This window comes from Nicotiana tomentosiformis, chromosome 4, assembly GCF_000390325.3.
Source record: "Nicotiana tomentosiformis chromosome 4, ASM39032v3, whole genome shotgun sequence".
Classification (NCBI taxonomy): domain Eukaryota; kingdom Viridiplantae; phylum Streptophyta; class Magnoliopsida; order Solanales; family Solanaceae; genus Nicotiana; species Nicotiana tomentosiformis.
This window is the reverse complement of record NC_090815.1, coordinates 89,891,588-89,907,086: the sequence shown is the minus strand read 5'-3', so window position 1 is coordinate 89,907,086 and position 15,499 is coordinate 89,891,588. Positions and strand designations below refer to the sequence as shown.

Sequence of the window (15,499 nt, the reverse complement as noted above, 5' to 3'; positions counted from 1 at the left end):
CAATTCAAGGCATTAGAAGTCTATGACATTTGCTTAGTCTAGAGAGTTCATAATTGGCCTTTACTAGGTTTTCATGCAGGACTTTATTTCTACATTCATCATCACAAAGATTATCATTAGAAATTTTTAATTCCTTTTCAAGATTATCCTGTAGATCACTCATTTTTTCTTTTCCATGTATATCAAGAGACTTCTCATTCTTAAAAGTAAGCTCAAGAACCTGGTTCTTAAGGTCTTTGTCCTGTTTCTTTAAACTAGCTTTGTCAGACTCAAGTTCTTTGATATCAAGTTTGACACACGAAAGGTTGCTTATTAGCTGATCATTTCCAGTACTCATTTTATCTATTTCATTCATTAAGGTCACAATTATGGCCATCAGTTGTTTTTTGGACATAGCATGAATATTTTTTTTCAAGTAAGATATACTTACTTGGTTTGCTTCTTCTTCAGTTTCTGAATCTCTCATGGCCATCATTCCTATCACTGCTTCCTCTGTTTTATATTCTTCAATCGCCATCAAAGCCACTTCGATGTTTTAATTTCTAAAGTCAGTTTCCAAGGTCCTCTATATATCATGAGCAGAGATATAAGAGGACACACTGAGGAGAGTATTTCTAGACAGGATCCTGTAGAGCAAGTCCTTTGATCTAGCATTTTTCTGAACTAGATAACGATCTTTCTCATCATATTTCTCTTCTCTTTTGTTGCACCTGTTACCTTCACTGTCCAATTTGGTTGGGAGTGTTGGTCCATGACTAACAATTACCCATAGGTCAAAGTCAGTAGCCTGAAAAAATATTTTCATACATAGCTTCCATTCATCACAGTGGTGTTCATCAAATAAATGAGGTCTTCCAATGTGCATTCCAAGTTGTACTAGGGGTTTTGTCTTCACAACTTGGTGTTCATTAATCACAGCATAGAGACTTATAGCCTCATACCCCTTTTCTTCATCTTGATCACTTCCACTGTCCTCATATGCTGCCAAGAATGCCTGCTTCATTGTTTCAGTAAATCCTTTGCCTAGGATTTTTCCTTTGTTGGAACCCTTTTCTCTTATCTTCTCTCGTTTCTCTTTTTCAACTCATTCTTTCCTCCGCTCAATTTTCCACATTGGGCAGTCCTTGACCATGTGATCTAGCTTACCACACTTGTAGCACCCATCATAGTTAGCTTTTTCGATATGCTTGGACTTATTACTGGTCTCTCTCTTAGATGCACTTTTGGAATTCTTCATGAACCTCTTGAAGTTGAAAAACATTGCTAGATCGGGATCATCATAGTCAAATTCTTCATCCTAGGCTGCTTTAAGGACCAAGGACTTATCCTTCTTTGGTTATTCCTTGCGTAGTTCCATCTTTCTCATTTCATGAGTTTTTAAGTTTCCAACTAACTCATCAAGTGAGATTTTGTCCAATTCCTTGGCTTCCTGGATTGCAGTGACTTTTGATACCCATGAAGCTGGAAGGATTCTTAGAACTTTGCTAACCAACAATTCTGAGGTAAACACCTTTCCAAGTGATTTCAGTTCATTGGTTATTATAGTGAACCTAGTCATCATATCCTGGATGGGCTCAGACTTTTTCATGGAGAAAAGCTCATAGTTTCTCATGAGTATCTCAATCCTTGATCTCTTTACTTGGTTTGTTCCTTCATGAGCTGTTTGGAGAGCATCTCATATCTACTTCGCATTAGAGCACACATAAATTCTATTGTACTCATTAGGACCAAGTCCACGGATAAGAATTTTCTTAGCCTTTGTATTCTTCTCCATCATTCTAAAATCTGTTGCCATAAATTCGGAGGGGACCTTAGGAACTGTTTCATTTTGTGCATTTTGTTTAGTTGGAATCAAAGGACCCTGGTTCACTATGGTCCATAGTTCATAGTCTTCAGCTGTTAGGAAGTCTTCCATTCTTAATTTCCACCAATTGTAATTTTTTCCATTGAGCAAGGGTGGCCTAGTAGTTGATTGTGCTTTATTAATTTCGGGTGGAGCACTCATCTTGCTTTCAAGATCTCTCTAGATGTTAGCCGTGTAAATGAGAGAACCTGTTGTGATACTAATTGTTAATTTGAGTGCCCATATGAATTACTAAAGAACTTGGTTCTTTACCGTGTTCCTTAAGCGTAAAGTAAACAAGAAATGAAATGAACACAACGATTTTTACGTGAAAAATCACCCGGCTCAAAAGGTGAAAACATCACGACCTACCACGCAGGATTTTCAGCTCCAATTCCACTAGAACATTGAACCAAAATGTATCAATTACAAGACTGTAATTAAATGCTCTCCAATACTCCTAATCCTCCTATTTGATTCAAAAGTTACTCTAACTTGTAAAGAAAAATACTCACTCCAACTCACTGATTGTTTATGACACGTGATTACAACTCAATCACCTAAAACACATTCACTAGACTGACTCGGGAAGAATATAATGCAAGTACTCAACACAAGTAAACAACTTATGACTCATTAGTTGATGTGCAAAAGGATAGTTTAGAAGTCCAAAGTCAATCCTATTTAAACAAAACTTGAGATCTTCTAGGAGTCCTATTCAAAGTCAGCTTCTTCTTTGATAGGACTCCTACTTTTCAAAGGATTCCACACGTTTTGGGACTTTAGTCTCTGACTGAATTATCCATATCTTTTTTAGCAACTGACCCTTATCAATTATAGTAGCCATCATCCACCAAACTCGAACCTGGGTAACTTTGAGATAAAGTTATTATCTTGTACAAACATACAAGTATCACTTAGGAGGAGCTAATTCTTTCTCCTGAGGAGCAGGTTCTTCAGAACAGTTAAGCAGCTACGTTGAGGACCTGGTTCTTTGAACATTTAGTCATACTTTGTTAATCATCAATACTTCAATATTCAACAACATGAGAATTCATAATTTTGAATTTCTCGTGTTTATGATCATATGTTATGATTCCACACTATATATACTTCAGATTTAAAATCAAAAATTGTATTTTAAGTTATAATGAGACTATTAAGCCATATGTGATATGTTTTCTCATGAAAGTTATGAATATCTATAAGCATATGTGTGCATGTTCATAATCAATGGATTATATGGTTCATTCAATGTAAGCTTGAAGCATTAATGAGTTCTGGTCACGTGATCCACTAGATTTGGGGTTTAGGGCATGACATTTGTCACTTTGTTAGTTATGCACTAGAAACTTAAAATTTATTACTAAAATGATCACTCAACTATTTGATATTACCTAGTAAGTCATAGTTTTTTTTTTTAATAGAAAAGTCATTTTACTATTTATGTAGCACTCACAAGATCACTAGACTAGATTTCTCAAACTTTCGGTGGCCAGATACCTACTTTACCCTTTAAATAATCAACTATAATTTTTTAAAATACTTTTTTATATTATAATTTTTTTCTTTTTATGCTATATTATGGACTTACCTATAGAATAATAAATCGGGAGGCATTTGCATATATACTCAATTTTGGGGTCACCATTGAAGTTCTACCCACTTTGCATAAAAATTTATAAGTCTACCTACTTTAGGATCAGCTTCAGACTTTTTATGTACTTAAGGTCAAATAGGTTTGAAGTGTAAATTGCCTAGGACATAAACATGTTTTTCGAATTTTAACAATCCAACAAGAAGAAGAAGAAGAAGAAGAAGAAGAAGAAGAAGAAGAAGAAGAAGAAGAAGAAGAAGAAATTGCCTAGGACATAAACATGTTCTTCGAATTTTAACAATCCAACACATAATTAAACATTTAATCTACTCCAAATAAGCTCAAATTTGAAATATTACTTCCAAATATAATAAAGAACAAACCCCACTCATCAATTTGTCAAAACAACGATAAATCTAACAAACTCATTTTGCAATTAAGAAGAAAAAAGGAGTATCAAAGAAAGGAGCACCTCGAGAGTGGTACTTCTGGTACCTCTCGAGCCTGAGCTGCTCCCCCTCTGAAACTGCTGTCCTAATCTCAGACCGAATTGGGACAATTGGCTGCACTGGTATAACCTCTAGGGCATAGTCAACTTGGGCCCATGGCTCTGGGGTACGGGCGGCGGGAGTCTGTTCTCCTCCCCCGGCCTGAGATGTGACAGGAGCAAGTGGAATTAACCCTGCCTGATCTAGAGTGCCAAACATGCTAAAAAACTAGGCAAGAGTCTCCTGAAGTGCAAGAGTAGTAGCAGGCATCTCAGGTGCCTGCTCTCCAACTGGAGCTACTGGTGGCTCTGGTGCAGCAGCTCGTGTAGGTGCTCTGGCTGCACCACATGGTCTTCCTCGGCCTCTGCCCCGACCCCGGCCTCTTGCGGCTCCAACAGGGGGCATGGGTGTCTGATCATCGGATCCAGTTGTGCGTGTCCTCACCATCTGTGAGAGAATAGAAAGATAATGGTTTAGAACTTTGAATTCAACAATTGCGCACAATAAGGAATCAAAGAAGTGAATATTTTTCTAACAGTTCCATAGCCTCCTGAAGATAAGTACAGATGTCTCCGTACCGATCCGCAAGACTCTACTAAACCTGCTTGTGACTCATAATACCTATGAACCTAGAGCTCTGATACCAACTTGTCACGACCCCAAATTTCCTCCGTAGGAGGTCGTGATGGCACCTAGTCTCTAAGACTAGGTAAGCCTATCAATGCGGAATAATAATAGATATCTGAAATAAATAAACTACAATTCAAACAATTTCAAATCCCAAAACAAGGTAGAAATAAGTCACAAACTTCTAAGAATTTATTCTCTATGTCTCTATACATGAGAGTGTAAAACAAATAAGGAAGACAACATGGTAAGATAGAAGGGGACTCCGGAGTCTGCGGACGCTGGCAGATATACCTCGAAGTCTCCTCGTACAGCTAGTTTGCTGATGCCTGGTCCGATAAGATGTACCTGAATTTGCACAAAAAGATGTGCAGAAGCGTAATATGAGTACACCACAGCGGTACCCAGTAAGTGCCAAGCCTAACCTCGGTAGAATAGTGACGAGGTCAGGTCAGGCCCTACTAGAAAATAAATAATGGCATGGTAAAATGTTTAACAATATAATAAGATAAAATGACAATGGAAATGAATCAAGTAGTATGTCACCATTTAATTATACCAATAATGGAAATTAATACCTCGTGGAAACAAAACAAAATTCTTTTCAACTTTAAGAAAATCACAACAATAATCAAAGGCAACTGCGGCCATAAATCAATATCAACAAGGGCACTCCCGAGGTACTGCCTCGTAGTCCCAAATCATAAATAAGTTCACAATATCTCATTTCCTTATATCAACGCGGGAGCCTTCACAATTTATTTTAAAGAAAATATTTTTCCAGAGATAACATCCCGCGTTTTAGCCATCCTTATCACACCGCATGACTTCTAGTAGTTTCCCCTACTAGCCACTCGTATCAAGCCATCCTTATCTCACCGCATGCGTTTCAACACCCAAACCTTATACCACTGCATGCGTATCAATATCACAATATATCACAATTTGTACCTAAAGTGCCCAAATATTTTAATTTGCCAAAATAAATTAATAACAATATTTTTTCATAATAAAGAGCTCACGGCTCCATCACAATGAGTACGAAAATCTCACCAAAAATATTTGGGAGTGAATAACTCAACAAAATAGTATTTCAAAATTTTAATACGTTGCTTCAATACCAAATTTAAAATGTCAAATAATTCATATTAATAATATTTAATTTAAGAAAATCAACCTTCAAATAATACACAGAATAAAAGAAATCAAGTTTCAATTAAAAAGATAAAACAATTAGCAGGAAAAGGTCAAGCAAATTTAAAGTATAAACATTTAAATCAATGATGAAGAATATAACAAGGTAAAATTATTTAATTGATATGCAACAACGAATCTACACAATTTAAAGACATAATCTTTCACACTCGTTACCTTGTGTACACGACTTTTAACACATTTCAATTTATTACTTCAATACCAATCCTAGGGGAAATTTCCCCCACACAAGGTTAGACAAGTCATTTACCTCGACTTGCTCCAATTTGATCACGTAGTATGCCTTTTCCTCGATTTTTCGACTCCGATCGACTCATATCTAGTCATAATTAATTCGATACAGTCAACAAAAATTATAGAATCAATTCCATAAGAAACTGCTATATTTTTCAATAAAATTCGAAATTAACTAAAAAATTGCCTATGGGGCCCACGTCTCGGATTCCGAAAATTTTCGAAAATAATCATTACCCATAACCTTGTGAACTCAAATATATGACTTATGTCCAATCCCATGCTCAAATTCGCGCTAAAAATCTAATAATACCAAATTCTAGATTTTCTACCAAAACCCCATAATTTCTACTAATTTTCATGTCTAAATCCATATATAAACCATGTATTTAACTTGCAATAGGTGAGAATTAACTTACCTCCAAGTTGCTAGGTGAATGCTCCTCTCAAGAAGCTTCAAAGATCGTCCAAGAATGAAGAAATGAGCAAAAATGCTCAAATCCCCGCTTTAAACACTCACTGCCCAACGATCATCGCGCCCACGGCAAAATCCTTCGCGCATGTGGTGTCCGCGCTTGCAATAGATTTTTCGCACCTGCGGCTTCGCACCCGCGGCAAAATTCTTCGCGCCTGCGGTATCCACGCCTGCGATGGATTTTTCGCACCTGTGGCTTCGCACCCACGGCCCTTTTCCGCAGGTGCGATCACACCAGATATCAACTGCCTCAACTCTTCTTCAAATTCAAAATTCAATCCGTTAACCACCCGGAATCTACCCCGGGCCCTCGGGACCTTAACCACTTATACCAACACGTCTCAAAATATATTACGAACTTAGTCGAGCCTTCAAATCATATCAAAAAATACTAAAACACGAATCACACATAGATTCAAGCCTAATGAACTTTGAAAATTTTTATTTCTACAAACGACGCCGGAACCTATCAAATCAAGTCCGATTGACCTCAAATTTTGCACGCAAGTCATTAATGATATAACGGAGCTATGAAAATTTTCGAAACTAGATTCCGACTCCGATATCAAAAAGTAAACTTCCCGGTCAAACTTCCAAACTTAAATTCCTATTTTAGCCATTTCAAGCCTAATTTAACTACGAACTTCCAAATAAAATTTCGAACACGCTCCTAAGTCCAAAATCACCATACGTAGCTGTTGGAATTATCAAAATTCTATTCCGGGATCGTTTTCTCAAAATGTTGACCGAAGTCAAACTTATCATTTTAAGGCCAACTTAAGGAACCAAGTGTTCTGATTTCAACCCGAACACTTTCAAATCCCAAACCAACCATTCCCGCAAGTCATAAATTTATAAAAAGTACATATGAGGAGTTTTATTTAGGGGAACGGGATTCTAAAAGTCAAAATGACCGGTTGGGTCATTACAAGTTAGATGATAGTTTAAATAGAGGGGCGAAGGGTTTTGAAGTAGCATTTGAAAAATTGGGCTAAATTCGATATAAAATTAGCAGCCAAATTATAATTTACCTAGTCCAAAGTTAAAACGATACTACATTAATTCCAAAAACATTTGCAATTTGAGATTGCAAACTATAATTAGTATTTTTAATTTTGTAGTCGCGATTACTCAGCAATTATTTTGTTCCAATATTATTTATATCTAAAATTTATTATTTCTTTTTTATTTTAAAAGTAAAATTATTTGGTTTATAGGTAAGTCCATTATATAGAGTTAAAAGGAAAAACTAATAATATTAAAAAGGTATTAAATAAAAAAATTAATAATTTTGAGAGTAAAATAGATATTTGGCCATCAAAAGTTTGAAAAAATTAGTTATTGACCTTATGAGTGCTACACAAATAATTAAATAATTTTTTTATTACAAACAAATAATAAAATATTATTCTAGATAATTTCAAATTGTTGAGTGTATATTTGAGTAAGGACTCTATCAAATTAGCTTGTAAAACAATACCACTTTAGAGTTCTGCATAGTCGGTGAGCGTCTTACTTGCATATGATAAAAAGTAATTCTACCAATTCAGATGCATTTCAACTAAACAAAAACAAGATAGTACAATAATGTTTTTTTTTAATAACTATTCCCTTCGTTTCAATTTATATGAATATGTTTGATTGTGCATGAAGTTTAAGAAAAAATGAAGATTTTTAGAATTTATGATCCTAAACAATTCAAAAAAGGACCCAGAGTATTTGTATAATTATAAGAATTTCTTATTAACAATAGAATTATAAATTTAAGTAAAATTATTTTTTAAATTTAAAAAATGATCATTCTTTTTTGAACGGACAAATAAAGAGATATGTTGAAAACGATGGCAGTACTATATAATAAGTGAAACTTGAGGGTACGACGAAGGGTAGTTTTGGAATTTACCCAAATTGTGGCTGACTAAATTCTTGGTGTTCCCTAACAGTTCATTGGTTGTTTTGACGGCGAAACTAGCTTTTCCTTCTCTTTCGCTCAACAATCTCTTCCTAACCGTTCTTTTCCTTCAATTCAGTCTCTGTTATTTGCTTTTCTGATTTCTCTTCAAATCACCATGGCTTCTATCCTTGGATACCGCTCTTATTTTTTCCGTATTACCTTTTCAGATGAGCTCTTGTTACTCTTTATCTATCTGGTAAATCTACTGGGTAATTTATTCACATCATTGTATCTGTGAACTATGGTGATTCTTCCTCGCTATCTGCTATTTTTACCCGCATAAGATCTTTGATAATACCCAGAAAAAAAACCCATTTAGGTGCAATATGGACAGAATGTTGCAACCAAAGACATTTATGGGAAACATAAAAAACCTTGGGAACAATTTATGATGATATGCTAGAGGCTCTGTTTCTCCATCTGGTCTAATTGAGCTTTTATTTTCTCATGTAAATTTTAATTTTCTTGCACGTTTGTTTAATTCATGTTTTTATTTGATGCACTTTTTGGGGCTTCTAATTGTTTATGCATGTCATAATTTTAATTTTTATTTCCAGTGGTTTCGGCAGCCTTGAACCTTTCTAGGGGAGCATGATCTTGGTCTCTCTTTTAGGTTAACTTTGTGTCTATTTTAGCCCCTTAGCCTTTCTTCACCATTCAAGTTTTCCACTTGATCAAGTTTTAAGATCATGGCGAGTGGTGACTGATATTAAGTAGTTGATTAGGGTACCACTAACACACCCACTTATGTCCACTGAAGTTCACCTTTGGCTGCATGATGCTTTTCATTCATTTCTATTTTCATCTGTATTGTCAAAAGGTTATGTACTGAGTTTTAAATATTGTACTTTTTGTAGGTTTCAAATCTTAATCTTTTACAGGTACATAGTTGATGTTCATTCCAGTTTGAAACTTAGATGCTCCGATGCTAAAGAAGTTCATTCTCTGTTTAGAAAAGTGACATACTATGAACTACAAAACGTGCTTGGATTATAACGTTGTTTGGTATCTTTCTGCTTGTTTTTTTCTAATTCTAGATGTTTTTTCGGGACAATGGTATTTCATGAATATTTACTTTCCATGTGCAGCTTACATGGTTTAGTTTCGTATATGAATGTCACATTTGATTGGTGTATGATGTCACATCTGATTGTTCTATGTTGTTTCATTTGTTGATGTATTTGTTTTATTTGTTACAGATAACAATCCATGGTCCTCATCTTTCTACTTCGTCGGCTGATGCCTTCAGAAGAAGCTTTACAGAATACTAATAGTCAATTGAAGCTAGAACTGTAAGTCATGCACATCGAGAATAACATTGATTCTTCCAATAGAAGGCTTCCATTCTTGCACCAGATTCTTTAGCTGAAGGAACTGGTACAAGGTTGTGTAGGCCATTGATTAATAGCTTTCCATTCTTATAGTGATTGTAGGTATTTACATGTTCTTTCTTTGAAGTTGAAGGTGAGAGCATAGAAAAGATTAAGTAGCCGTAAGACAGCAGAAACATAAGAATAGAAAGAAGAGAAAAAAGGATAAAAGCAAGAACATTTAAGCAAATACAAAGCAGATACACCAAGTGTTAAAGTATTAATCTGTAAACCTCATCTATTAGTTTTTACTAAATCAATTCTATGTATATATAAGATACCATCTCTCTCTATATTGTATGTTGTGTAGTTCTAACTTCCTTGTCATTAAAGTTCTTCTCATATGATCCTGTTTTCTACTGTTTTTTAAGGATAAGGGAATCTAAATAATGACATAATTTTTCTTGGAGATGTGGCAAATTCTCTTTAGTACTTTTCGAGTTCCATGCTTCTAGAACCATCCTTTAACTCTTTCACAACTATAATACTTCTTTGCTAGCTGGATCCTATGTTTCATCTGCTGAAATTTGGTTTTTATTGGAGTGAAGAGTGCATAATAATTAAAGCTCTGGCGAACAAGGTAAGCAACTATGAGTGTTATACTGTCGTTGTTGATGTGACATGGTGGAAGAAAATGCAGATAGTGAGTCCAAAAAGAATAGTGCAAGTATTTTATTATATCAAACATACAAGTCCCTGGTTACTCATATTTTCAAGGATGTATATAAAAAAGCATAATGAAAGGCCATTTGGTTTGACGACAATGAAAGATGGTCAGGTGCTTTTACATCTGAAATTTGACAGGATGTAAATACGCATAGTCAATCCTATAAGTAGCAGTAGTTTCTTTGGCTTACAGCCATTAAATTTCAAGTATGAGCAATGAAATTATATGCTATATCTGTTTTAGAATTCTCCTTTTGGTCTTTCAGGAGTTTCCATAGTTGAGTTGGTAGTTTTGATTGAATGGGGTGAGTGAGGAGGATAGAGTGGGATCATAGGATTTAGAGATGTCGTGTTACAAGTTTTTTAATTTCTAAGCACAAGCAGTACCAAATATTTTTTACCATCCTTTCCCTTCCAAAGGAAGAGAACCCGACATATTTTTTATTGATCAACTTTTCTTGAACATTTGAGATACAGTAACCTAAAACAGTTTTAGAAGTTCATCCTCTCTCATGGACATATGGCCTTTTATCAAATTTTATAGCTCTCTACTCAGATCCTTTTCGCTCTACTTTGATTCTTTAGAAGATATTGGTACATTACTGCTAAGATATTCCTCTATTTAATATATAACTTACTCACCATTTCAAAAAAAAAAAAATACTGGTACATTACAGAAGTAATAATCTGGAGTAAGTTGAGTTTGTTATTTGTTAGGTGCCTTCAGTCTGTTTAGGAATTATTGCTTTGGTCAGTCGGTGAAAATATAGTACTACTTGCCAGCTCATATGGTACTTTAGAAACGAAGGGTTTAATTTCTCTAGAGCCTTAATAAGTGAAAATTAGAAAAAAGCAGGTTAATTTCAATTATATTAAAAGAACATGAGGAATGATGACGCATCGCAGATAGATGATACTCTGAAGTGGAGGATTTTAAGATAATTTATGAGAATATAATCATAGGAAAAGAACAATCAACTCTACATAAACTTGTGTTGAGAAACTGAAAATTGAATATAGTTGGTAACCTCATGTTTGTAGATCTTCCGCACCACCAATGAAGTATAATAGCCCATCATATTATTTAAGATACAATCCATTTCTCTTTCTATCGGTTTGTAATATTAGGGGTTATCGCTGTTGATCATAAAAGTGTTTGACGAGATCTCTATTAGGAAAATTTTCTCTACGCCTTAGGAGATGGCGCTAACAACCATCGATATTCCTGCAGTAAGTATTTTAAAGTACTGTTCATTTTCACACCTAAAATCATGTTGTAACCTCATCCGATGACCAACTCTTTCACTTTTCCCCCTTTTTCCAATTTAGGGAAAGCAAGTAATGTCTAAGTTGGATTTTGTTGCACAAGTTCTGAGATGTACGGGGACTCAGAGGAACTACTGAAAAATTTATCATTGTCGCTTTTGCAGGACTGGTTATTCCTTTAGTTGCACAGATTGTGCTTTTTTGCTTCTATTTTATTTGTGTTTTTTCCAGATTTTATTTAAATTGCTGAACTGTCTTCCAAGGCTTTATGTATCATAGGTTTACATGGAAGCAAGAGAAACCAAAGATGGAGCAATTATTCTTCAGTTTTAAAGCATTTGGTTAATAATTGGATAATATTTTGATACCAAATCCAGCTTTAACTATTCTTCTCAACTTGGATAATTGCAGAAGTGAGTAATATGTTGCTTGTAAACTGTAATGGTTTGGGTTTTGACACTTTTGTTAGTGGCATTGGATTCTACTTTTAGTAGGATTTTTTTAGTGCTTAATTTGATCTTACCAAACACCTTGCAAGTAAGCATGAGAATTTTGTCTTATCAGGCTCTTAAGTTTATGTATATCAAAATTTCATACTTATTTGACACCTTTTGCTAATATTATTTCAGATTGTTGTTGTGAAATCAATAGTTATTAGTTCGAATCCCACACAAATACTCATGCCCTTCAGTAAGTGGACTATCTTGTAGTGCTAACTAATGCATCTATTTATTTGTCAAATGCTCATCTCTTTAATTAAGAATATTGGAATGCTCAATTGTGCATATTAGAACTGAATTTTATATGAACTTGAACAGAGATGCAAGTGGGAGATTCAAGCCATTTTGCAGAAAGAACCGATGCATAAGCATTTCTGTCTTGACATTGCATGCCAGAAAGAACACAACAGGGCTCATGGACTTGCATCAAGTTTCCCAAGCTAAAGACGGGATATTACTTATGCTGCGATGGTCTTTCTATTTTATGCTTTAGCCAAATTATATGAGAAATAAATAATATGAAGGAGTGTACCAATGTATGTATGTCTGCATCTATATGAGAAAGGGAGTTGTATTTGACTAATCTTAGGATGAATGTTGTTTTCTAATTTGCTTTGCTGTTAAAACCAGCTTAATTTTGAACTGTTTTGCTTTGCAAAATTGAACTTTTGAGACCTGTTTACAATGTCGAGCATATGTGCACGGGTACACGCCAAAAAGTAGCAATTCAGTACAACATAAAATTAATTTCATCAAGATAAAAAAGAAAAAGACTAACAGTTTATAGATTTTGAAGCATTGAAAGTTGAAACCCTTGAAGTGAAAGATGTAACAATAGCTTGAGTCATTTAATGAGATATCTACTAATTACTAAAAGTCCTATCAAGTCATTATCGAACAATATTTGTGTAGTATTATACAAAGATAAACTTATAATTCAAGGGTCCCATGAAAGTGTGAAGCAGATGAATCGACAAGTATATTGAACTTCATTTATAGCTGAGCTGCCACTTGAAGAGAAAAAAGAAAAAGAGAACTTTGTTTTTCTGCAGAAGTGCTAACATAGCATAAATGTCCGAAAAGAACCGATATATACTATTGTTCCAATTTTATTTTCAAAATGAAGAGAGCACCCAAAAATACATAATTCAATAAATTAGTGATGTTATGCTGGAAATTACAAGCCAAATTGTGTAACAAAAATACGATGATATCAAATCACAGATACAAAATCAAAACCTATCTTTGAGCCAAAATTAATTTTTTTAAAAAATCTTTGAGCCAAAATGCTGATAAAATGTCCCATAATTTTCAATACAAAGGGGCAAAAAAGTAAAGAAATAAAGAACCTCTTCACCTATGAGAAACCCCCTTTGCTGCTGTTTTTTTTTTCTTTTTTTCTTTTTTGCCGTCCCAGCTGCTGTTTGACCACCTTTACAAAACATCGGAAGTTCCATTTCTGTCCCTTCTTTTTCATCCTCTCCATTGAAGAATTTGAAGCTAAAAAACAAGTGTTTCTCTCTTCTATGTTTTATCTTTACATGGTAATTAAACGTCAAAGAGATTATTGAAAAGATCTAAAGATGGAGTACCTGGAGATAAGAATATTCTTGGAGAAATCATGAAATTATTATTCGAAGGGCTAGGCAAGAAACTTGGTTCAAAATAATTCTTGTTACTATGTAACACGGGGCTTAAATCATAGAAAAATCCTAGAGGATTTGGATCTTGAGATGGTGGTGAGAAGAAATTTGGTGGTATAGGTGGAAGTGAAGACGGATTTGGCGATAAAATACCAGGAAAAAATCCACTTCGTTCAATTTCTGACCCTATTTCTATACCTTCATGAACCATATTTGCCAAATCACAAATTTGTGGTCTTTTCCCTTGTGGTGTCCTTGTGTTCTCTATGGATGCAAATCTAGCTGCCGGAGATATGGCGCCAGTGTTCACATTTTCTTGAAAAGGAAAATAAGAATACGAGGCAGAGGCAGCGGCAGCGGCAGCGGTCGAGGTAGAGGTCGTGCCAGTTACTGAGGTGGAACACGTGGACGAATGATCTGGCCCGGTGAGTCTTTGGACTAACGTCATGAACTCGCTAGGGTTTGCATGGATAACCTTGGGGGACACGGTATATATTATAACTGGTGGCCGTGGCGGAGCTTGTGGCGGTTGGTGGTATTGCTGATGTGGCACTACCGGTGGTTTTCTGATCTTGTGTGAATCTTTACGTACTTTAAGTGGCGTTGGCCGGGGTCCTTGGAGCTCTCTTCTCGGTGACTTTCCGGCGGGATGTTCCGGTTGGTCGTCCATCGGAAACATTAAATTAGTGTGAGTATTGATCGGACGTAGTAGGAAAGAAGGAGATGGTGAAAAGGAGGAAAAAAGCATTACTATATTTTCTGCCAAAACACAAATTTGAGATAATATAAGAAGGCGCGACAGGAATATTTAAAGGGATCAAGTCAATGGAGTATTAAAGTTGATAATAGTACAAGAGAAAAGTAAACAAATAGTTGTACGTAGTTTATTTCTTATATTCTTTTCAATTTATATGAAATTATTTTCCTATGTCAAAAAGAAAGATCATTTTTCTTATTTAAAAATTATTTATTTATGCAATAATTTATAGCCACACAAAATATATGTGACTTATTTTACACCACAAGTTCAAAAGTCTTATTTCTTTTCTTAAACTCCGTGCCCAGTTAAATTTGTTCACACAAACGGAGGGAGTACAAATACTTGCACATGATTGGTTAGTTGTGTTTTCTTTTTCTACAACTACTTAGGAGTTTTAGGGTTTAAATAATTTGGTTCTCTCCGATCCGGCGGTTTAGTACGTAGTCATGTAAGACAAGTTTGAACATGTCCAAATAAAGAGAAGAAGCTGGTGGGAAATAGTCAATTTTGGTGATGATATGATGATGACTGATGACAATATAGGGAAGTAGAAGAGAAGAAGAGTATTATCCAGTGGCCAAGTGGGTGTAGAATGCATTTATATTACTCTATCAACTGGCAAGCAAATATTTAATGAGTTTGGATTGTTAACAGAGGTGCATCTAGCTGGTAATATATTAGTTCACGTAAAACGGTAATTTTTGTTGAAATCTTGTATATAGTAATTCAAGGCCGGCTGGAACGTGAAGCGACTAAGGCAGTTGGGGGGCCTCATTTTCTACAAATTAATAATAGGCTTATATATATATAATTATTATTTTTTGAGAAAAATTTGAGTAATATTCTGAAGAAAAATACACT

General features: G+C 34.9%; 1 protein-coding gene and 1 long non-coding RNA gene across 10 annotated transcripts; one reads left to right on the top strand and one right to left on the bottom strand.

Moving 5' to 3' along the window:
* Positions 1-565: 565 nt before the first annotated feature.
* LOC138891373 (uncharacterized) lies at positions 566-1,003 on the bottom strand. The gene has a single exon (XM_070201338.1). The coding sequence runs from the start codon at positions 1,001-1,003 to the stop codon at positions 566-568; it is 438 nt and encodes a 145-aa protein (XP_070057439.1).
* Positions 1,004-8,389: 7,386 nt separating this feature from the next.
* On the top strand, positions 8,390-12,877 carry LOC104085782 (uncharacterized). Of its 9 annotated transcripts, none has more exons than XR_011415509.1 (5): positions 8,390-8,882; positions 8,991-9,314; positions 9,633-9,725; positions 12,015-12,425; positions 12,554-12,877. It is a non-coding gene; the product is annotated as an uncharacterized lncRNA (long non-coding RNA). The 9 variants fall into 9 exon arrangements; XR_011415507.1 differs by having other exon boundaries at positions 8,401-8,882; positions 9,633-12,148; positions 12,365-12,425; XR_683948.4 differs by lacking the exon at positions 8,991-9,314 and having other exon boundaries at positions 8,400-8,629.
* The last annotated feature ends 2,622 nt before the right edge of the window (positions 12,878-15,499 follow it).